General features: G+C 49.9%; 1 protein-coding gene across 1 annotated transcript in view; it reads left to right on the top strand.

The window, feature by feature from the left end:
- Lrp5 (LDL receptor related protein 5) overlaps window positions 1-21,990 on the top strand; it is a 108,043-nt gene that overhangs the window by 69,838 nt on the left and 16,215 nt on the right. Inside the window, exons 9-16 of the mRNA XM_038345728.2 lie at window positions 644-933; window positions 3,718-3,944; window positions 5,564-5,748; window positions 7,766-8,089; window positions 10,213-10,412; window positions 14,851-15,059; window positions 16,249-16,439; window positions 17,744-17,953. Of these exons, the coding sequence (XP_038201656.1) occupies window positions 644-933; window positions 3,718-3,944; window positions 5,564-5,748; window positions 7,766-8,089; window positions 10,213-10,412; window positions 14,851-15,059; window positions 16,249-16,439; window positions 17,744-17,953 (1,836 nt within the window). The remainder of the gene's footprint in view (window positions 1-643; window positions 934-3,717; window positions 3,945-5,563; window positions 5,749-7,765; window positions 8,090-10,212; window positions 10,413-14,850; window positions 15,060-16,248; window positions 16,440-17,743; window positions 17,954-21,990) is intronic.

Raw genomic sequence — 21,990 nt, 5'->3', positions numbered from 1 at the left:
ACTCCAAATTCAAGTCCATAAGTGCCACTCAGACAGTGACATCCAGGTGGGGACCAGGGACTGTTCCACAGAGCAGAGGTCTGTTCCCTCCTGCCACTCCCATGTCTAGTGCCACTCCTTCTGTGGAAATGCACTTGTCACGTGCACAGGATGCAGGAGGCCAGGCCCACCTGTGCCTGTGGGGAGGAAGATGGAACTAAAGCGGGCCTGCCTCTCTCTCTGCCCCACCCCCCCATCTTGATAAAGGGAAGAAGATTCTTTTTTAGCTTAAATTCCTAACACTAAGTTCCTTCCAGCAGCAATTCAGAAACAGAGTGAAGTAACAGGCTGGCCCAAAGTAAGTGAGCATGACACTTTGTCTGCTTTGGTAAAAATGCATGCCGTGGCTATCCATGGCAAACCTGAGTTTTATAGGTTGTCAGGGGCGTCTGTGAGTCAGGAAACATAAGCAGGGTCAGAGCTGAGGAGCTGCAGATGTGCAGTCATTGATGTGCACCGTCGCTCCTCAGTGGGCTTGTTGTCAGGCTGGGCCACCCCCGCTATCATCATAACTCGTGATACCCTGGGACCGATGCGGTGGGTGGCAGGAATAGTCACACGCATCTGTGAACTGGGTGCCCCTCTCATTGTATTTGCCTCACAGGAACCAACCCCTGTGCAGATGGCAATGGAGGGTGCAGCCATCTGTGCTTCTACACCCCTCGTGCCACCAAGTGCGGCTGCCCCATCGGCCTGGAGCTGTTGAGCGACATGAAGACGTGCATTGTCCCTGAGGCCTTCCTGGTCTTCACCAGCAGAGCCACCATCCACAGGATCTCTCTGGAGACGAACAACAACGACGTGGCCATCCCTCTCACAGGTGTCAAAGAGGCCTCTGCACTGGACTTTGATGTGTCCAACAACCACATCTACTGGACAGACGTCAGCCTCAAGGTACCTAGTGTGAGGTCACTAATGCCTGTGCTTTCTGTGGGACCTTGCCCGTGAACCTGCTGCTGTGTGCTCCACGACTGATTTTTTTTTTTTTTTTTTAAAGAATTGCCACATTTAGTAGGGTGAGAGCGATGGCTCAGCAGCTGAGAATGCCTCCTTCTCTTCCCGAGGCTCTAAGCGCAGTTCCCAGCACTCACATCAGGTGGCTCACTGGATCCTGTAGCTCCAGCTCCAGGGTCTGATACCCTCTTCTGGCCTTTGTGGGGACTCTACACACATGCGCTTAAATGTACTCAGGCACACACAGGTACACAGAGACTGTTTTAAGGAATTAGGTGCTGAAGAGATGGCTCAGCGGGTAAGAGCAATGGCTGCTCTTCCAGAGGATCCAGGTTCAATTTCCAGCACCTATGTAGTGGTCCACAACAATCTGTAACTCCGGTTCCATGGGATCCAGTGCCCTCCTCTGGCCTCAGCAGGTACTGCATGCCTATAGCGCACAGACATAAATTCAGACAAAACACCTAAACATAATAAAAATAAATCCAAGATCATTTTTCAATCTTAAGACAATTAGAGTATTGAGACTAAGAAGATATTTTAGTGGCCAAAGAGCTTGTAATGCAAACATCAAATGTAAGAACCAGAGTTTCAGTTTACTGGTGGGAATGGCAGTCTGCCAGAACTCCCATCCTCTGAAGGCAGAGGCAGGGGATCCTTGTTGCAAGCTATCTAGATAGACTAGTTGTAGGGCCAGCACTGGGTTCAGTTAAGAGACCATGTTTCAGTGAGTAAGGTAGAAGATTGATAGAAGACCATTCCTAGTGCCAGCCTCGGGCCTCCCCATGCATATGGGGAGTGTGTACACATGGAGACACACACAGCGCATACCACACACAAAGAAAAAATAATTACAGTATTGAATATAACTCAGTGCAGGCTGATAAAATATTAGTGCACTTTTGTTTGTTTCTTTGTTTTTGTGTTTTAGTACAGTATCGTTAGGGAGCTCTAGCTAGCCTAGAACTTGCTATATAGACCATCTGGACTTCAACTCGTAGCAATCCACCTGCCTCTGCCTGAGTGCTGACATTTAAGTGCAGTGCTCCTAATAAGCAAATGTGAATGACTGTCTTGGTAGGTCCCGGGGCCTTGCCCAGGGCTTCTGCAGAGTTCTGTGGGAAATACTCGGTGGAACTTGGCATTGACCCATATTCTCCCACAGCCCGTTTGCCTTGCAACTATTTCCAGTCACCGTGCAGGTGTCGTTGTCCTGGATGGTGAACAGGGGCAGACTTGTCTCCTAAATGGGGGCTGTGGAACATGCTGACGTTGTGAATGGTTCTCTTGGGATACAGTGATTCCTATGTGTTTAGGGTCACCAGGCTGAGGAATGGTGCTGTATCTGTGAGGTGTGAGAAGCCTAAAACGCTACCTGTCCATTTCTAGTGAAAATTGATCCCTGCTCTAATACATGGCTAACACACTTTGATCACCTTTGCTGGGTAATAGAGGCCTGAACAGGTACAGTCCTGTAATTCTAGTATTGGGGTCTGAGGCAAGAGAATTTCTGTGAGTTTGAGATCAGCCTGACTATCCTGTTTCAACAAAAGAGGACTGGGGGAAAGGGAGGTGCAGAGAAACAAGATCAGCTATATCTTATGTTACTATTTATTTGCTTGTGGTTATTTACTTATTTATTTTTAATGTTTATTTTTATTTGTGTACCCATGTTATGGACTCTGGTGACCATGGAGACCAGGAAATTGGAGTTACAGGCAGTTATGAGATGCCTGATTTGGGTGCTAGAAACTAAATTTGGGTCCTCTTCAAGAGCAGCAGGAACTTGTGACCACTGAGCTATCTCTTCAGTCCTAATCTTCGTCTTCTTTTTTTTTTTCTTTTCTCTCTCTCTCTTTTTTTTCTTTTTGAGACCAGGTTTCTCTATGTCGTCCCACTCTGTAGACTAGGCTGGCCTCAAACTCAGAGATTGCCTGCCTCTGCCTCTGCTGGGATTGAAGGTGTGTGTCACCATGCCCAGCAGTTTTTTATTTTTAAAGATGTAATTATTTTATGTGTATGAGTATTTTGCCTATATGTATTCATGTGCACCACATGTGTGCAGTACTCTTGTAGTTCAAAAGATGAGGGGGTTGGGTTCCCTGAACTAGACTTACAGATGAAGGCTATAATGTGGGTGCTGGGAACTGTTTGTTCCTTCATAAGAGCAACAAGTGCTCTTAACCACCGAGCTAACTCTCCAGCCCTGCCCCTTTCCTAGTTGTTAGTAGTTCCCAAGGGAGTTTCTTGTTTGAAGTTCTTTGCCATATACATACATATATATATAAGATTTTATTTTACTTACGTATGTGTTTATCTCTGTGACTGGATGAGCATATGTGTGCCCAGGAGGCCAGAGGAGGGGGGTGGATCCCTCTGAAGTAGTTACAAGTCTTTGTGGAGCTGTCTGTAGGTACCAGCACCCGAACTCTGGTTCTCATGGTTGAGCAGCAAGTGCTTGTAACCACTGAACCATCTCTTCAGTTCCAGTCTTATATTTTGTCCGTTCCTAGATTCAAGCATATTACTGGGTGGAGTGTTTTCCAGACTCAGGATGCGTGTAAAATCACACACATGGACATGCACAAACGTCCAAGTTGCTTTTCCTGCAAAGGTCGTCTTCCTGCGTTTCAGTCATCTGTTCGGAGACTCTGCTGTCTCCTGGTTGGAGTCTGCAAAAGATGCCGGATCCTAACCTGGCCCTTTCCATCCTCACCCCCCCAGACTATCAGCCGAGCCTTCATGAATGGGAGCTCGGTGGAGCATGTGATCGAGTTTGGCCTCGACTACCCAGAAGGAATGGCCGTGGACTGGATGGGCAAGAACCTCTACTGGGCTGACACAGGGACCAACAGGATTGAGGTGGCCCGGCTGGATGGGCAGTTCCGGCAGGTGCTTGTATGGAAGGACCTTGACAACCCCAGGTCTCTGGCTCTGGATCCTACTAAAGGGTAAGCATTGCTTTTGTCTGTCACATGATCAGGGCCCTCCCTCTGCATTGAAGTAACTGGCTCCACCCATCACTCTGTGCTTACAGTTGTGCTGTATGACATTAGCCTTGAAGATGCCAGGACTGGCTGGGACCCTGCAAGATTGTCTTTCTTATTCTTAGAGGGGAAAGAGGCCAGTGTTGAATCTGCTGTCAATCACTGAACTCTGACTGCTTTCGTGGCCTGTCTTAAGTGTCACTTAGGGTTTTACACACACAGAAACAGGCTCAGAGGGAATTAGGGAGACGGCTCCATTGGTAAAGTGCTTGCCATATGTGCATGGGGTTCTGAGTTGGATCCCCAGAACTAATGTAAAAAGGCAGGTGCAGCCTGGCTTCTATCACAAACACTGGCGAGCCAGGGACAGGCAGTCTCAGGTTTGCTGGCTAGCCAGTCTAGCTAGTCAAATCGACAAGCTCCAGGCTCAGTGAGAGACCTTGTCTCAAAATATGACAGAAAATGATTGAGGAAGACACTCAGTGTTAGCCTCTGAGTACATACACACACACACACACATACTCACACACACTCACACACACACACTCACATTCTCTCACACACACACACAAACACACACACACTCACACACACACACTCACATTCTCTCACACACACACACACTCACACACACACACACTCACACAAACACACACACTCACACACACAAACACACACACTCACACTCACTCACACACACAAACACACTCACACTCACACACAGCTCAGACAAACTAATGCCCCGTGGCCAGTTAGATCAGGTTGAACCAACTGATGCCATCTCAGGCCTCCTTTCTGAAATGGTGACCACACTGCCGCTCAGAGATGGCCTGAGGCACTTGGATTTAGGGGTGTTCAGAAATGGTGACTTATAGGCCCCTGGGCCTTGGCCTAAGACTCCTGCCACCCAAAGAGCTAATTCCACCCTGGAAGCTAAGGCCTGGCAGCCAAGTGCAGTGTCATTCTGGTCCCAGGTGTCCCTTTTTAGTGCTAGGCACATACTCAACCCATAGAGCATCCATATGGTCACCGCATCCATGTGGTCATGAGAAGTAACTGAATCCTGCCCCCTCCTGGAACATATGCTCTAAGCTATAATGGCAGGATGAAGAAAAGGTCCAGCAAAAGCCAAGAAAATCTTCCAAACCTTAGAATGAGATTGTGAGCCTTCTTCTCAGATGTGCAGGGGAAGAGGAGGGGTACCTCTTCTGTGCTGCGTCAGCCCTGGTCAGTTTTCTCACTGTGTGAAAAAAAGGGCCATCTATCTGAATATTCCCACATCTCTTGATTGACACACACAGCAGGCTTAGTTAAGATGTGTTGCCTGCTTGGACAGTCTTGTCTGATGGCTTCCTCTGCTTGTCCTGTATGGCTGCATACAGGTTCCTTCTAGCCCCTAGAGAGAGCCAGAGCTATGGTACAAGCTCAGCTAGATCTGGCTCATTCTTACTTCCTGGGGAGATGTCATTGACCGAATTCCACCAGGGCCAGGAGGGTTGAGTCTAGAAGTTGGTGGCTACTTTCTGTTCCAAACCACCACTCACCTGAGCCCTGCCTATCTCCTCTCTCCTGGTACCTTCCAGCTACATCTACTGGACCGAGTGGGGTGGCAAGCCAAGGATCGTGCGAGCCTTCATGGATGGGACCAATTGCATGACACTGGTAGACAAAGTGGGCCGGGCCAATGACCTCACCATTGACTACGCTGACCAGCGACTGTACTGGACTGACCTGGACACGAACATGATCGAGTCTTCCAACATGCTGGGTGAGGGCTAAGTGACAGAGCTCTGGCTTCCCTTTCCTTACACACGCGAGTCTGCGCTAGTCCGTGAGCCACTTGGCATCACAAAGGCATGGACGCAGCCACAAGCCTTCTCCCCTTTCCTGGGGTATATCTATCTTCATCTAGCCCTGGTACCCTTGCCGTAGTGTTGGGAAAGGCTTTCTAGGCTCCAAGTCGCAGCCAAACCTGAACTAGGACTGGTATTTCACCCTCTACCACATGGTAGCCCTTTTCATTGGTGGGGAAACTGAGCTTGGATAATGTCATGGGACTTGCCTGAGATCACCCAGCAAAGGAACTTTGGAGCTCAGCAGGGCAAGAATTGGCCAATACCACCCAGTAGTGTAAGCTCCTCCTCTGTGGCCATACCCCTTCCTAATCTTTGTATTTATTAAAACTTAGGTTTTGCCTGGCAGTGGTGGCGCATGCCTTTAATCCCAGCACTCGGGAGGCAGAGGCAGGTGGATCTCTGTGAGTTCGAGGCCAGCCTGGTCTACAAGAGTTAGTTCCAGGACAGGCTCCAAAGCCACAGAGAAACCCTGTCTCAGGAAAAAAAAAAAAAAACAAAAACCTTAGGTTTTAAATGCATGATATTCATTTTGAGAACCTGAATATTTTATACGTTTTTGCTGTTTAGAAATAATTTTTGGCTGGGATGTAGCTCAGTTAGTAGGTGCTTACCGAGCATGTATGAAACCCCTGGGTTTAATTCCCATTTCCTTTACCACATAAAATAGGTATGGTAGTGTAGCCTGTAATCCCAGTGCTCAGGAGGTGCAGGTAGGAGGATCAGAAGGTTAAGGTCATCCTTGGTTACATAGTGAATTTGAGTCTAACCTGGGCTACACAAGACCAGATGGATGGACAGAGAACTGGTTTTTGTTGTTGTTCTCGTCGTCAAATTTTTGTTTTGTTTTGTTTTGAGACAAGGTTTCTCTGTTGTGTGCCCCTGGCAGCCCTAGAAGTAGCTCCGTAGACCAGGCTAGCCTCGAACTCACAGAGATCCGTCTGCCTCTGCCTCACAAGTGCTGGGATTAAAAGTATGTGTCACCACCGCCAGACTGGCAAGAATTGTTTTTGAAGCTAATGTTGCTTTAAGCTATACTACATACAATTTTCTTCTTGTGATGTGACAAACATGCTCTCATATTGCAAACTTACTTTTATTGGTACAATTTGTGCCATGACTAGAACACACGAGGAGACGTGGACTTGCAGCCTACAGGCTGTAAAATGTAGTTGTGTGGGGCTGGACCTGCACCTGGTCCGGGGGCTCTGGGAACCTACCTGTAGACTCCTTCCTCCCTGGACCCTTGTGCTATCCCTCTCTGCTCTGCCGGGCCTGTTCCCTGCCCCTCCCTGACACGTGGCCTCATGCCTGTCGTGTGTTGTGTGCAGCAGTGCGCTGAGCCCCTTGTTAATAGGTAGTACCGGAAGAGAGATCTGCTCAGTCCTCTCTGTGTTGTTCTACTCTTGGGAGGGCCGGGCTTTCTCTGCAGGATCTCAGACATCTGTCCTTTCCCGTTGCTCTGAGTCTCCACAGGAGCATTGTAGCCATGTGACTGTGGGGATCAGGTATAAATGGCCCGTGTGCTCGTTTAAATAAAATGGAGGCAGGCATGCTGATTCATTCCTGGAATTCCAGCAGTTGGCAGGCTGAGGCAAGAGGATCATTGTCAATGTAAGGCCAGCCCAGGCTACATAGTGAATTCTGGCTGCCTAGGCTACAGAACTGAAACAGTCAGAATAAACAAAGAAACCAAGTTACTCTCTCTGCTGAAAGCAATTTTGTGAGGGTCTTTTGGCTGATGTATGGGTTTTTCCCTGAAGACGCTGGGAGGGCTTAGGTGGACAATCAGCCCAATTCATGAAGCTGCTCAGGCTTCCCTGTGTGGCTGAGATTCCTGGAAATCAAGGTTGGCTCGTCTCTCCTAGAAGCTCCCTGAGCTCATTGGCCTGACAGCTCTCTTGCTGAGCTATGTATTGTGTCCCCACACAGGTCAGGAGCGCAGGGTGATAGCCGATGATCTGCCCTACCCCTTTGGCCTGACACAGTACAGTGATTACATCTACTGGACTGACTGGAACCTGCATAGTATCGAGCGGGCCGACAAGACCAGCGGGCAGAACCGCACCCTCATCCAGGGCCACCTGGACTTCGTCATGGACATCCTGGTGTTCCACTCCTCCCGACAGGACGGCCTCAATGACTGCGTGCACAGCAATGGCCAGTGTGGGCAGCTGTGCCTTGCCATCCCTGGAGGCCACCGCTGTGGCTGTGCTTCACACTACACGCTGGACCCTAGCAGCCGCAACTGCAGCCGTAAGTGCCGTGATCCCCACTGCACGCCCCAGGCCTTAGTCCTTTAGAACAACTGGCATAACGGGCTGTGGTAGGAGAGGGCTTCTTGAGTCAGGGTGTCATGTGTACACGGATGGTTAGGCAGGTTATACGCTGCGCAGTCTTCTTGGTACTACCCAGTTGGGTACTGCCAGACTGGGTGAGAACAAACCCCTCAGCTGTTTCTGTTGGGGAAGATCTTTGAATGTAGAATTGTTTAGAAGATGGGGGAGAGGGGAGTCTCAGTGTATTGCTGGCGCTGTCCTGAGTGCTTCTTCTGATGACACACATTTGAGCCTCAAGCTTATAGAGTTGAGTTTCATAGAACCTGGGGCACAGAGATATGTAACAACCTGGTCAAGCATGCACAGCTGAGAGAGTTGGAGCCAGCAGAATGCCTTCTGAGTCTGCATTCTTGACCTCTCGATGGTGACTTCCCAGGAGCCTGGACAGTCCCGTCAGTAGGTGTGCCTGTGCCCTCGCAGCCACGGTAGGAGGCCAGGGAGGGACTTCCTTATAGCCTTCTGAGCACGGGTGTGTCCTGTCCTCGGGCTTTTTGATGTTGGCCTCTACAAAGAACTGGAGAGTTCTTAGGTCTCGGTCACCTGGTTCATGTGCGGCTCCTCTAGTAACTGTTTTGCCCTTCCCTGTTGAATCATTGTGGACCCTGAAGTTTGAAAGGACAGAAAATGTGCCTGACACTGAGCTTGTCTGAAGTGGTCCAGGGCCAGAGCTTGGTCTCCCCGGAATTGTGATTTTTTATTTTGTTTATTGTCTTATGTATGTGGGTGTTTCACCTACATGTATGTCTGTGCACCACATGTGTGCTTGGTGCCCAGAGAGGCCAAAAGAGGGCCTTGGATGCTCTGGAACTGGAGTTACAGATAGTTGTGAGCTGACATGTAGGTGCTGGGAATAGAACCCAGGTCCTCTGGAAGAGCATTTCTCCATTATTTTTTGAAGGTGAAGTCTCACTATGTAGCTGGCCTGGAATTCACTATGTAGACAAGACTGCCCTCAAACTCGTAGAGATTCACCTGCCTCGGCTTTCCTGAGTGCTGTGTGTGCCCATGCCCTGCTGGGGCTGTGCTCTTATAGGTCAGGTAGAGATGCAGAAGCAAGAACTCTTGCTTCCTTGGGTCTTGGGACAGTAGCTCGGATTTCAAACCACCTCCTTTAGCCCCTGTTCCTGGAGACTGCCTGGTACCTTCCATATATCTGGTGCTATAGTTTCTGAATCTGGGCAGCTGGTCTTGGGCCTCAGGACATGTGCCCCTTGCTGGGTAGGAGAATCCAGCCTGCTTTCTGATCTCTCCAAAAGCATTTTTTCTGGTCACTATGGGTACCTGCATTTATATTCATATACCCACAGTCAGACACACACACACTCACATGCATGTAATTTGAATAATAAAAACAAATCTTAAATTAATCTCTGGGGCTGGGGAAGTAGCTCTAGTGCTGACCTACAGCACACAGAGCCCCAGGTTCAATCTTAGCGTGGCATAAAACTAGGTGTGGTGGTGCACACCTGTAGTCCCAGTTCTTGAGAGGTAGAGGCAGGAGGATGAGGAGTGCACGACCATTCTCTACTGATTATCAGAGTTCAGGGCTACTCTGTGCTACATGAGACCTCTGCCCCTACCTCCAAAGCATCAGCCTATTCAGAACAACCATACTGACTTTGGATGATAACAGAAACAGCCATGACAGAGAAAGATGGCCCATCACTCGGGCCAGCCGACAGCTCTGTGTCCACTCTTCTCTAAGGGGTCCAGTGGGAACAGGTGCTGGTCTGTAACCACACTGGCCCCAGCCTCTCAACTGCCATTCACTGATGTTCTCTGCTCTGTCTAACTGTCCAGCACCCTTAGCTTGCTGATGCTCACTGCTTGGTCTGTTTGTCCAACTTCTCAGCTTGCACTTACTGATGTTTGGTACTCAGTCTGTCTGTCCAGAGACTTAAGCTTGCAGTGCTTGCTGCTCAGTCTGTTTGTCCAGCCCCTTGCTTGCACTTGCTGCTGCTGTCTGCTCAGTCTGTCTGTCCCGCTCCAGCGCCCTCAGCTTGCTGATGCTCGGCGCTCGGTCTGTTTGTCCCACTCCAGCGCCCTCCACCTTCTTGCTGTTCAGCCAGAAATTTGCCATCAGCCGGATGATCCCCGATGACCAGCTCAGTCCGGACCTTGTCTTGCCCCTGCATGGGCTGAGGAATGTCAAAGCCATCAGCTACGACCCAATGGACAAGTTCATCTACTGGGTGGATGGGCGCCAGAACATCAAGAGAGCCAAGGACGACGGTACCCAGGCAGGTGCCCCTGAGGGCAGGGTGTGGCTTACAGGCTGCTCCCCTTTCTGGGCAGGGCTTGTAGCAAACAAGAATTTGGACTCTGGTTATGTAATTGAGGGTGTGATCCTGGGCATGTGAAGCCCTGGACTGTGGTTAAGAGAAACTGGATTTCCCAGTTGATAAGGGTTGGGGATTGGGTGGTGGTGGGACAGGCTCTAAGGATCTTCTGTCCAAGGTGATTTTCTGTTGCTCAGGCAGGGGTCATGCTACACGCTTCCTTTATTTAAATGGTTCATGAAGTCGGTCCTGGTCTATGTGTCTCTGTGTGTGCACATGTGGGAATGAGACAGCGACATCAGATGTCATTCCACAGGAGCCCTCCACAAGGTGTCTCACTGGGACCTGGGACTCACTGATTAGGCTAGGCTACTGCTGGCAAGCCCCAGAGATCTGCCTGTCTCCACCATGCCCAACTCTCCTATGTGGGTGCTGCCCCTCGTGCTTGCACACCAAGTGCTTTTCCCAGCCTCTCTCTTGTGCAGTTAATTCTGTAATGTAATAAACATCACACCAGTGCCAAATTACCCAACAGAAACAGTTGGGCTTGTGGAACAAAGAGGGGTGGGCCTGGTACACAAAAACTTATTAGTGGGGCTGGAGAGAGGGCTCAGTGGTTAAGAGCACTCATTGCTCTTCCAGAAGATGGAGTTTGATTCCCAGCACCCACATGGCTCACAACTGTATGTAACTCCAGTCCTAGGGGATCCAGTGCCCTCTTCTGACCTCCTTGGGTACCAGCCATGCACATTAGTGCACTGGTATGTATGCAAGCAAGGTACCTATAGACATAAAAAGGAATAATAATTTTATTCCCCCCTCCCTGAAACTCTGTCAGTGATACATAGAAAGCAGGATGGATTGTGGGAAATGTTAGAGCCCCATTCCTGGCCAGTCACTCCTATATCTGTGGGTATAGAACATCAAGGATTGCAGTATGTGGGCTTTATGAAATGGGAGCATCATGGGAAGCAGGGCAGGAGGTTCTGGCTGTAGGTGTGACTGGATGTGGCTTGTAGCATATGAATGGAGGTGTGTGTGTCATCCAGTCTTCTTGGAGCCACATGCCCGGACAGGTGTCTACATTCACTCCTCCCGCTTATGTGTGTGTGTGTGTTGTCTATTTGCATGTGTAGGATGCATGTCTCTGTGCACATGAGTGTGCATGGGAGGACCCTGGTGTCTGCTGGGAATCCTCTTTCATCAGTCATCCGTGCTATTCACTGAGGCAGGGTCTCTCGATCAAACTGATAGTCGTGATGCTCTGCTTGCTTTGGGGATCCCCCATTTCTGCTTTCTGGGCCTGTCATGCCCACCTTACACTTACGTGAATTTCTGAGACTCTCGACTCCAGTCCTCATGCATGTGCTGCCAGCTCTTTAACCTTTGAGCCACCTCCTCTACCCTTGGTTTTTTTGGTTTTTTTTTTTTTTTTTGGTTTGTTTTTTTTGTTTTTGTTTTTCGAGACAGGGTTTCCCTGTAGTTTCTAGAGCCTATCCTGGAACTAGCTCTTGTAGACCAGGCTGGCCTCGAACTCAGAGATCCGCCTGCCTCTGCCTCCCGAGTGCTGCTTGGTTTGTATTTTTAAGATAGGTTTTTCTGTATCCCAGGCTGGCCTCAGACTCAGTTTGTAGCCAAGGCTGGCTCCTCATCTTCCCATTTCCTCCTGGGCACTGGGGCTACAATTGTGTGCCTCTACACTTGGCTTTTTCATTCTTTTTGTGTTTTCCATAAATGAAATTGTGTGTTATCAAATGCTGAGCCTGAATTTTCATTAGCAGTTTATTATGCTTGTTTGTTTATTTATTTGTATATGTGTGAACAAGTCACATGGTTTAAATGTGGAGGTCAGAGGAACTTACAGAAGTCAGCTCTCTCCTTCAACACATGAATCCTGGGTATCAAACTCCAGGGTCAGGCTTAGCAGCAATTGTCTTCACACGCTGAGCCGTTTTGCCAGCCTAATGCCCCCTCCCCCCTTTCTTGGAGACAGGATGTCTCTCTGTAACTCTGGATGTCCTGGAACTTGTTTTGTATACCATTCTGGCCTGGAACTCACAGATATCCTCCTGCCTCTGCCTCTCAACTGGTGGAATAAAAGTTGTGCACCACTACATCCAGTCAGCCTAGTTTTCAAATCTAACAGTCTTTCGGCTGTGCATGACCAGTCCAGGAAGGATACACATCCTGGAGCAGCCAAGCCTGCCTTGGGGCGCCTTTCCCAAGATGCCTTTTACAAAAGCTATAGAAGCCTTCGGCCCCTTTACCAATGTATGACAACATGATGCTTCGTGACAGCTAAGAGGAGGAGAGCTTACTCCCACGGACTGGTTTGCAAAGCTTCTCTGGGAACTCCAGAAGTGTAGTTTGGGTTTTGTGCTTGTTTTGTGAGCCGAGCTATGACTGGATACTAGGGTCCCTTCGAGCTCATGTCTGTTTTTTTTTTTTTTTTTTTTTTAGTCACTTTTTGGTTGCTGTGACTACACACTGATAAGAATAACTTACAGAAGAGAGGGTCGGCTCACAGTTCACAGTACAGTCTGATAGAGCTCAGAAGCCAGGGTGGCTGTGGGGTTGGTCACATTGTATCCATAGTGACTAAGCAGAGTGCCCAGTCCGGTCCTGGCGCTTGGGAGGCAGAGGCAGCTGGACCTCTGTGGGTTGATCTAGACCAGCCAGGACTGCCTTGTGAGATATTGTCTCCAAACAGCAAAGCAGCAGCGGCAGAGGGGAATGGATGCTGTGCTTGCTTTTCTTTCCTTTAAAAGCATTTTTTAATAATTATCTTTTCACTGAGGCAGAGGGAATATGTGCCATGACATGCATGGGGGTGGAGTCACAGGACAACCTGGGAGAGTGCGGTCTTGCCTTCTGCGTTGTGGGTTCCAGAGAGCAAACTCAGTTCCTCAAGTTCACCGGTGACCTCACTGTCTTTTCATACAGCCCAGGCTCCTGTGCAGGGAATGTGCCGCCCATGGTGTGCTAGATTAACCATGGTGTCCCTGCTAGATTAACCCAAACAAGGTAACCTCCCACTAGTTTGCTCTGAGGCCGGGTGGTCTCACAGGTAGATTCTAGACATCATGAGGTTGAAAATTGAGATCAACTATCATGAGACCTATCTGATAAAAATTCTCACTGGCCTGTCAGATTATCAAGTCACGATTACAACCCCACCCCCATCTGTGTTTGTGGTGAAAATGAGTGGCTGGCACTTTACCCAGGGCCGGGCTAGCGGTTCAGCATTGTCATCTCTCCGACAGTCATCCTGAGTGCTGATGACCATAGGTCCCCACCCCCCGCAAGAAAGCTCCATGGTCCAGATCTCCTGAAAGTCCCTGAGATTCTCAAAACCACCTGCCCCACTCCTCTTGCCTTCCTCAGACACCTTCATATAGGCCCACATTCTTCCTCTGTTTCTCTCTACCCTGTTTCCTTGACTGCCCCAGGTACCCCTCTACCTGTACCTCTTCCCACCCATCACTTGCTGCATACCCTGCTTCACTCTCCCCACCCCACCAGCACCAGCACCTGCACTATGCCCCTTCCCTGACTCCACAACCTGGGTCTCTCCTCCAGAGAGTTCAGTGAGAAGAGCCCTCTGGTCTCCATTCCAACTATTCTGGCTCCTGAAGTAAAAGAAGAAAGTCTGAACATCCAAAGCCAAGAGCTTGAGTCCTAAGCAGTGGGGATGAAGGGAGAGAGGTTGGGCTTCAGGTCCTGCATCTATTTAGTTGGCAGCTTGCCAGTGTCTTCTGGTGGATTCTCCTTTGGGGCCTGGAGTCCCAGGTCCTCCAGGAGCTCCTTCTGGTTGTTCTGTGCATTCTCCCTCCCTCCCTCCCTTCCTCCCTCCCTTCCTCCCTCCCTCCCTTCCTCCCTCCTTCCTTCCTTCCTTTTTTTTTTCTGGCCCTGACTATCCTGAAACTCACTCTGTAGATCAGGCCGGCCTTGAATTCCTTGAATTCAGAGATTCGCTTGCCTCTGCCTCCTGAGCGCTGGGATTAAAGGTGTGTGCCACCCCTGCCCGGCCATTCTGTGCATTCTTAAGTAGACATACCGTTGAGATCTAAGTTGAGGGCCACCAGGATGTCTCAATAGATAAGGATGCTTGAAACCATGCCTGACGGATGGCCCGAGTTCAATCCTAGGACCCACCCGGTAGAAGGAAAGAACCAACTCTCACAAGTTGTCCTCTGAGCTCCACACATGTGCTATGAAATGTGCGTGCATACACATACATGCACAGAATCAAATAAAGGTTTGTTTGTAAAGAGCCAAGTCTGGAGGAAATGCCTCCGATTTGTTGGAATCTTGACTTGGAGGCTGAACTTGGGGCTTCTGTCCGCTGGGTTCCTGTGCACGACAGTGTGGTGCAAGCTTGGTCTGCTCCCTCTCGCAGCTCTCCATGCTGACCTCTCCCAGTCAGAGTTTGAGCCCAGACAGACAGCCGCATGATCTCAGCATCGACATCTACAGCCGGACACTGTTCTGGACCTGTGAGGCCACCAACACCATCAATGTCCACCGACTGGATGGGGACGCCATGGGAGTGGTGCTACGAGGGGACCGTGACAAACCAAGGGCCATTGCTGTCAATGCTGAGCGAGGGTAGGTGCCCCAGGGTGGGCAGGCACTGGGGTGAGGGCTGCATCCTGCTCAGGCGTGTAGTCACTTGCTGGTCCCTCTGGACCTGTGATGCTGGTCTCTTGGGGACTAGTGTTTTCAGCATTGTACCCAGGATCCCCAGCTGCGTGAGCAGAAGGCGAAGTCTGGATAGGGGTGGAGAGCTCTGGGGATGAGAGCCCTGCTGTGTGGACCTTGTGTCTGTAATTTGTCCAACTTGATCTTTGGGGCTGCACACATTCTGCTCAACATCCAACTCAAAATATGTCATTCCTAAATCTCTCAGTAGCTTCCCTGTTGGTCTTCAGAGCGCCTGGTGTGGGAGAGGGCCCTGGGACAGGTGTCCATGAAGCTTAAGGACAAAGCTGAGCTTGCAGAGCCTCAGGCAGGAGTCCAATGGCCACTAAGTCCTGCAGGGCTGACATGTAAAGCAGGTGTTATGTATAGGGCTCCTGACGAGGGCAAGGATGCCAGAGTTCAGATCCTGACTCCTGCATTAACTGCCCCATGGCTGTGCACAAGTAATGCAGCCCCTCAGAGTCTTGGTGGCCATTTCTGTGACCATGAGGAAGATGGTGTCAGTATTTCAGCCTCCAAGTGGAGCCCTGGTTGCTGGAGGAAGCCCCTTCTGAGGAGATGGGCATGGGGATGCTCCTTGGCAGTTGGGCAGGGGTGTAGACAAGTGTTCTCTGGCTACAGTGTTTATCCACTTACTTCTCAGAGCCCAGAGTCCAGGTATTGGCAGTCCCCCTTCCTCTGATGTAAAGTGGGCAGTCCCAGCTCTGGTAGCTGCAGGCGTTCCTTGACTTGGCCCATCATTCCAGACTTCCCCTCTGACCACACTGCCTTTCTATGCTCTCTGGCCATCTCTGTTTCTCTTTGGCAGCCTCTCACTGGGTTTGAGGCCCACCCTCACACCCAAAGATTTCATTTCAGTCCTCATATTTTCAAAGACCCAATTTTCAGAGAAGCTAACACCTTGGGTGGCATGAATTTGAGGGACACTATTCCCCCACGGGGTGTAGTTCATCAGCCTCTAGGATCAACTGTGAGAAGCTAGGGCTGCTGATTGGATGGCAGTAGGGCCAGGCTGGGTTGGTACTATGGTTGAGGGGGCAGCGAGAGCTCCCAGCACCTGCTCTTTATCCACGGCTTCTATACACTGTTTTTACAGGTACATGTACTTCACCAACATGCAGGACCATGCGGCTAAGATTGAGCGTGCCTCTCTGGATGGCACAGAGCGTGAGGTCCTCTTCACCACGGGCCTCATCCGTCCCGTGGCCCTCGTGGTGGACAATGCCCTAGGAAAGCTCTTCTGGGTGGATGCAGACCTGAAGCGCATCGAAAGCTGTGACCTTTCAGGTATGTGTCTTGCATGTCTCCAGTCACTGAGGCCTTTGTCAGCAACCTGCAGGTGTGACCCTGCTACCAGTAGGGGTAGCAGTTACCACCTTGTCCTAAGCCATCTGAGCCTGGCATTGTGTTGCAGTTCTGTATGTTTGTGTGTATTCCTGACACCATGGGGGCCTGGATGTGAGCCCTGGGCTATGGAGAAGCAGGATTTGGTACTTAGGAGGGTGCTGGATCCTTGCAGCTTTTCATCTAATAAAAGCTATGTGGCTGGGGAGAGGTGGCTTGTGGGTAAAGAACTTGCTGCACAATCTAAGGGCCTGAATTCTGATCCCAGCACCCGTGTAAAAAGCAGGGACCATGGCACATGCCTGGGTTCTCAGTGTTGGGAAGGCAGGCACAGGAGGATCCAGGGACCGTGGCACATGCCTGGGGTCCCCATGTTGGGAAGGCAGTTATAGGAGGATCCACTGGACTCTCTGGCCAGCCAGTTTAGCCAAATCAGTTTTAGTAAGAGATCCTGTCTCAAAAAATGCGGTGGAGAGCCAGCCAGATGATTCGCTGGGTAATAGCCCTTGCCACCAAGCCTGATAACAGGAGTCTGAGCCCCAGGATCCACATGGTGAAGGTGAGAACTGACTCCTCCTACAAGTTGCCCTCTGACATCTCTAGGTGTGCTGTGACATGTGCCCCCTTCCACATGCAAATAAACGTAATGAAAATTAAGGGGGTGGAAAGATGGCACAGTGGTTAAGAGCACTGGCTCTTCTTGCAGAGGACCCGAGTTTAGTTCTCAGTGCTGACATGACAGCTCACAAACATTTGTAACTCCAGTTCCAGGAGATCCAACACTCTCTTTTGGCCTCCTTTGAACACTGTAGGCCTCTGGAGCACAGACGTACATGCATGCAAAGCACTCCTGCATAAAATTAAAAAAAAAAAATAAATGCTTAAAAATACTTTTAAAAAGCTGGGTATAGTGATGCACACCTGGCCTTCACATGCATGCACACACATGTATACACATGTATATACATGTATACATATACCTCCTCCCCTCAAATATCACACACACATTAGTGATAGAGATAGCACAGGAAGCACCATGCTTACAGAGGCCAGTGACCATGTGGTATGATCCTGACCCCTAGTGGGAGCAGCCTGCTTCCATGGCATCTGCTCCAGCTCCCAGCTCTGGAGAGTGTAGAAATACCCTAGATTCCCTCATGACCCTCTCTAAATCTCTAGTCTCCTACGTACAGTAGGTCTGACTCTTCACTGGGCTGCCACTCATGGAGCCTTTATGCTACCCCTAGGGGCCAACCGCCTTACCCTGGAAGATGCCAACATCGTGCAGCCAGTGGGTCTGACAGTGCTGGGCAGGCACCTCTACTGGATCGATCGCCAGCAGCAGATGATTGAACGTGTGGAGAAGACCACTGGGGACAAGCGGACTAGGGTTCAGGGCCGTGTCACCCACCTGACAGGCATCCATGCTGTGGAGGAAGTCAGCCTGGAGGAGTTCTGTATGTGAGAGGGGACAGCTTTTGTGGTAGGGTCCCCTTGGGGAGTGTAACACTGCTTAGGGACTCCTGAATCAGCCCTGATGAAGTCAGCTGGGCTGCTGGTGCAAGAGCCATGGACCCAAGGAGGCCATGGGCTCAGCACTGAAGGCCAGTATGTGTCCAGGTATCCCCCTCTGCAGTAATTTTTGTTTGCTGCTATACAGAAGTCCCCAAGCTTGGTTTTTGCTGTCTATCTATCTGTCTACGATCTTCCTGCCTGCCAGTGCCAACCTATCCATCTGTCCTTCTCTCATATGTCTACATCTGTCTGTCTGTTTACTTTTAAGACACAGTCTCTCTAGGTAGCCCAGGTTAGCCTGGAATTCCTGACAGCCTTCCAGCCTCAAGCTCCTGAGTGCTGGCATTCTCTGAGCCATGCGTGTATAGGCGTGCGCACGCGAGTTGCACGCACTCTTGGGCCTGTGATGAGACAGTGCACATCATGGCGATGATGGTGTGATGAAGCAAGGCTACACGCTTCACAGCTTGGAACCAAAACAGAGGGAGAGATGGGTTCCCACTGTCTCCTTTGAAGACACCCCCCAATGATCTGAAGACTCCCCACTAGGCTCCAGCTGTTTGTTTTTAGTCCTGGGATTTAGACCTGGGATTGAATTCAGGTCTCATGCATGCTGCACAAGTATTCTCCTCTTGAGCTATGTCTCCAGCTCGGTCCCATTCTTTAAAGGGTCTGCTGCCTCAGGGTTCAGAACTAGGACTGCCCCTCCATGCTGCTGGTTGTCCATGCGGTCCAGGACCCTCACCCCAGGCCCTTGGCACCTGCAGCCCTTGTCTGCTCCCTGTCCTCCTGTGTCCCTCCATTGGAATCCCTCCTGCTGGGTGCTGATTCTGCCTCCAGGACTGAGCTTTCACCTTGGCTGTTTCTTTGCTGGGACCATGGGGGGAACCCCCTGCATCCCCTGTTCAGGTTGTTCAACTTTTGACAATGAGATAAAATGTTGTCAGCTATAAAATTCATGCTTGAAAAAAATCACACAATCAAGTTACAAAAAAAACCCCTAATTTTTAAAATTATATGTATGTATGATGTATGTAGGGATGGAAGCATACATGCCATGGAGCATGTGCAGGTCAGAGAGCACCTCTGTGGAGTTGGGTCTCTCTTTCATCCCTTCTGTGGGCATCCTAGATACTTTCCCTGCTGCTGTGATAAATACTGTGACCAAAAGCAACCGGGGAAGAAAGGGTGTGTTTGGCTGACAGGTCACAGTCCATCACTGAAGGAAGCCAGGGCAGGAATTCAAGGCAGGAACTGAGGCAGATGCCGTGGAGGAACACTGCTTAGTGGCTTGCTCCCATGGCTTGCTTAGGCTGCCCAGGCATATTGCCCAGGATGGGACTTCCTACATCATTCAGTAATCAAGAGAATGTCCCAGAGACGTGCCCACAGGCCCATCCGTTAGAGGCAGTTCCTCAATTGAATTCCCTTCCCTCTTCAAATGACGCTAGTTTTTGTCAAATTGACAAAAGGCTAACCAGCACAGTGGGTTCCAGGGGTTGAACTCGGGTTGTCAAGCTTGAAATCCAGTTCTTTCACCTTCTGAGCCATCTCTCTGGCCCTGTCATGATGTTTCTGATTTTGTGTTGGGTGACATTGATAGTTAGCCCGAGATGCATGCTTGTCCTATGAGCATGTCTCAGGAGCTAGCTAGTGCACAGAAACCCTGCCGTGGGAGGACGAGAGTGGCCTATGCTCATTTGCCCCTCTCATGCAGTTTGGGTTTGAGGCCAGAGCTCTTGATTTGGTCATCTGTCATTTTTGTTGCTTGACCCTATAGGTTGGGAATCTACAGCCAAAATCTGTAGAGTAACATACAGAATACAAGTGCTCTGGGGAGTGGGGAGGTTGGTCAATCCGTCCGTCCAAAGCTGGGTCGAGTTCTGAATCAGGAAATTAGCTCCTGGGTTGGCTAGCGGCAGCTTTTCTGTCCTCTAGATCACTGGGATCCTGGAGAAGTGAGCTGTCTGGATCAATTGCGTCTCCCCAGTCTATGTATCTGCAGATATAGGGTAAAACATCGATTCTAGCCAGGCACGTGGGTGCATACTTACAATCCCAGCACTCAGGAGGCCAAGGCAGGAGGATCGTAGCAAGTTTGAGGTCAGATAATGAGTTCCAGGCTAGCCTGGGCTCTGTAACGAGACCCTGTCTCAGGAGACAAAGCCAACAGGAGATCTCTGTTCTCCTGACTTCTTGCAAAGACAGGCTCCTAGATGTCACAAGCCTTCAGAATGACCATGTTGTGGTTGGAAAGGTGACACTCTTGCCCAATAGTGTCCACAGAAAGCTGCTTAATAACCATATCTCCTTATAACTGAGGGAACTGAAGGGCCAGGTAGCCTTTAGTGAGCCAGGGTAAGAATTAGACCTATCCTTATGGGAACTTAACGTGAGGTGTTCCAGATAACAAGGGCAGGGAATTCTCAGGTAAGCTCTCCTTCGGGGGTGTGGAACACCCAGCATGCTTTCTCATGAGAGTCTATGCCAAACTTATGTCTGAGCTCCCTGCAGTCCACAGAGCAAGTTCTGACAGAATGGAATAGCTGCAGGATGCAGGCTGGTTGGGAAAGTGAGAATTACTTGCTTTATGGTATAACAGAGCGGGCTTGCTGACCTCTGCTGTCAACTGTGACCACCTCAGTTTTCAAACTACACAGTTGTGTCCTGGCACCAGGAGGCATGTACCTGCAATGTTGGATACTGAGGCAGGAGGAACTAGTGTTATAGGCCAGCCTGAAATATTTAGTAAGACCTCTTTCAGAGACGGCAGGGACCAGAGAGAGGATTTGGTAGGTAAGAGCACTTGCTGCGCAAGCGTGGGGTTCTGAGTTCAAATCCCAACACCCTCATAAAAAGCTCAGTGTGATCTAAGGGGTGTGGAGGATTGGCTAGCTCTAGGTTCAGTGAGAGACTGTGCTTCAAGGGAATAAGGCAGAAAATGATGAGACAGCCAGCATCCCCCTACACATGTGCATACACCACACACATGCTGAGTTCAGTCCCAGCACTGTGCCCCTGCCCTTCTGTCAGTGGGTTTAAAGCACTCGGGTCACCCACAATGACCTCGTTCTGCGATTCCTTACCTGTTACATTGCAAAAGCAATTCACGCGTATGGGTCCTAGGGGTAAGGACATGGGTGCATCCACTATAACAGCAGAGAAAGCCGCAGACAGTGTAGAGCCATGGTGGGAAGGATCGGGGTATGGGGTTACAGAGACAGGCTTGGGTGTACTGTTCAAAGTCTGTAACAGCTTCCAGGTTCTATTTTCTTTCTTTTTTAAATATTTTATTCTTTGAGAATTTCATAGAATTTATTTTGATCCTGTTCATCCCTACTCTTCCCCCTAACTGTTCCCCGACCCACCCCATCTACCTACCTACCCTTTTTAAATTTTTTTTTGAATAATCCACCAGCTCTTAATTTGTGCTTCCCATATCTAGCTGTGGGGCCATCCAGGGCAGAAGCCCCACCCTTAGGGTGATCTGACTCCTCCCCAACCCCACAGGAATCACCCACTGTCCAAAGCGCCTCAGCTGGAGATAGTGCTTCTGAGCAACTTTCTGCCTCATGCTGGGATGCTGACTGTGCAGCGGGACAGCTGTGTGTTCGCAGTACAGCACAGCTGCCGGACTCCATTTGTTTTTAAAAATAATTTTTATTTTCATAAAGGCGTTTTGCCTTCCTGTATATCTTTGTGAGGGTGTTGGGTCTCCTTCAGTTGGAATTGTAGACAGTAGTGAGCTGTCATGTGGGATCCTCAGGAAGAGTAGCCAGTGCTCTTAGCCACTAATCATCTCTCCAGCCCCAAGACTCAGTTTTGTTGTTGTTGTTGTTTGTTTGTTGTTTTCCAAGACAGGGTTTTTTCTTTTCTCTCTCTCTCTCTCTCTCATCTCTCTCTCTCTCTCTCTCTCTCTCTCTCTCTCTCCTCTCTCTCTCTCTCTCTCTCGCCCTCTCTCTCTCGCCCTCTCTCTCTC

The sequence above is a fragment of the Arvicola amphibius genome, chromosome 1 (genome assembly GCF_903992535.2).
Source record: "Arvicola amphibius chromosome 1, mArvAmp1.2, whole genome shotgun sequence".
NCBI lineage: Eukaryota > Metazoa > Chordata > Mammalia > Rodentia > Cricetidae > Arvicola > Arvicola amphibius.
Note: the sequence above shows the minus strand (reverse complement) of the source record. Positions and strands in the feature narration are given on the sequence as shown.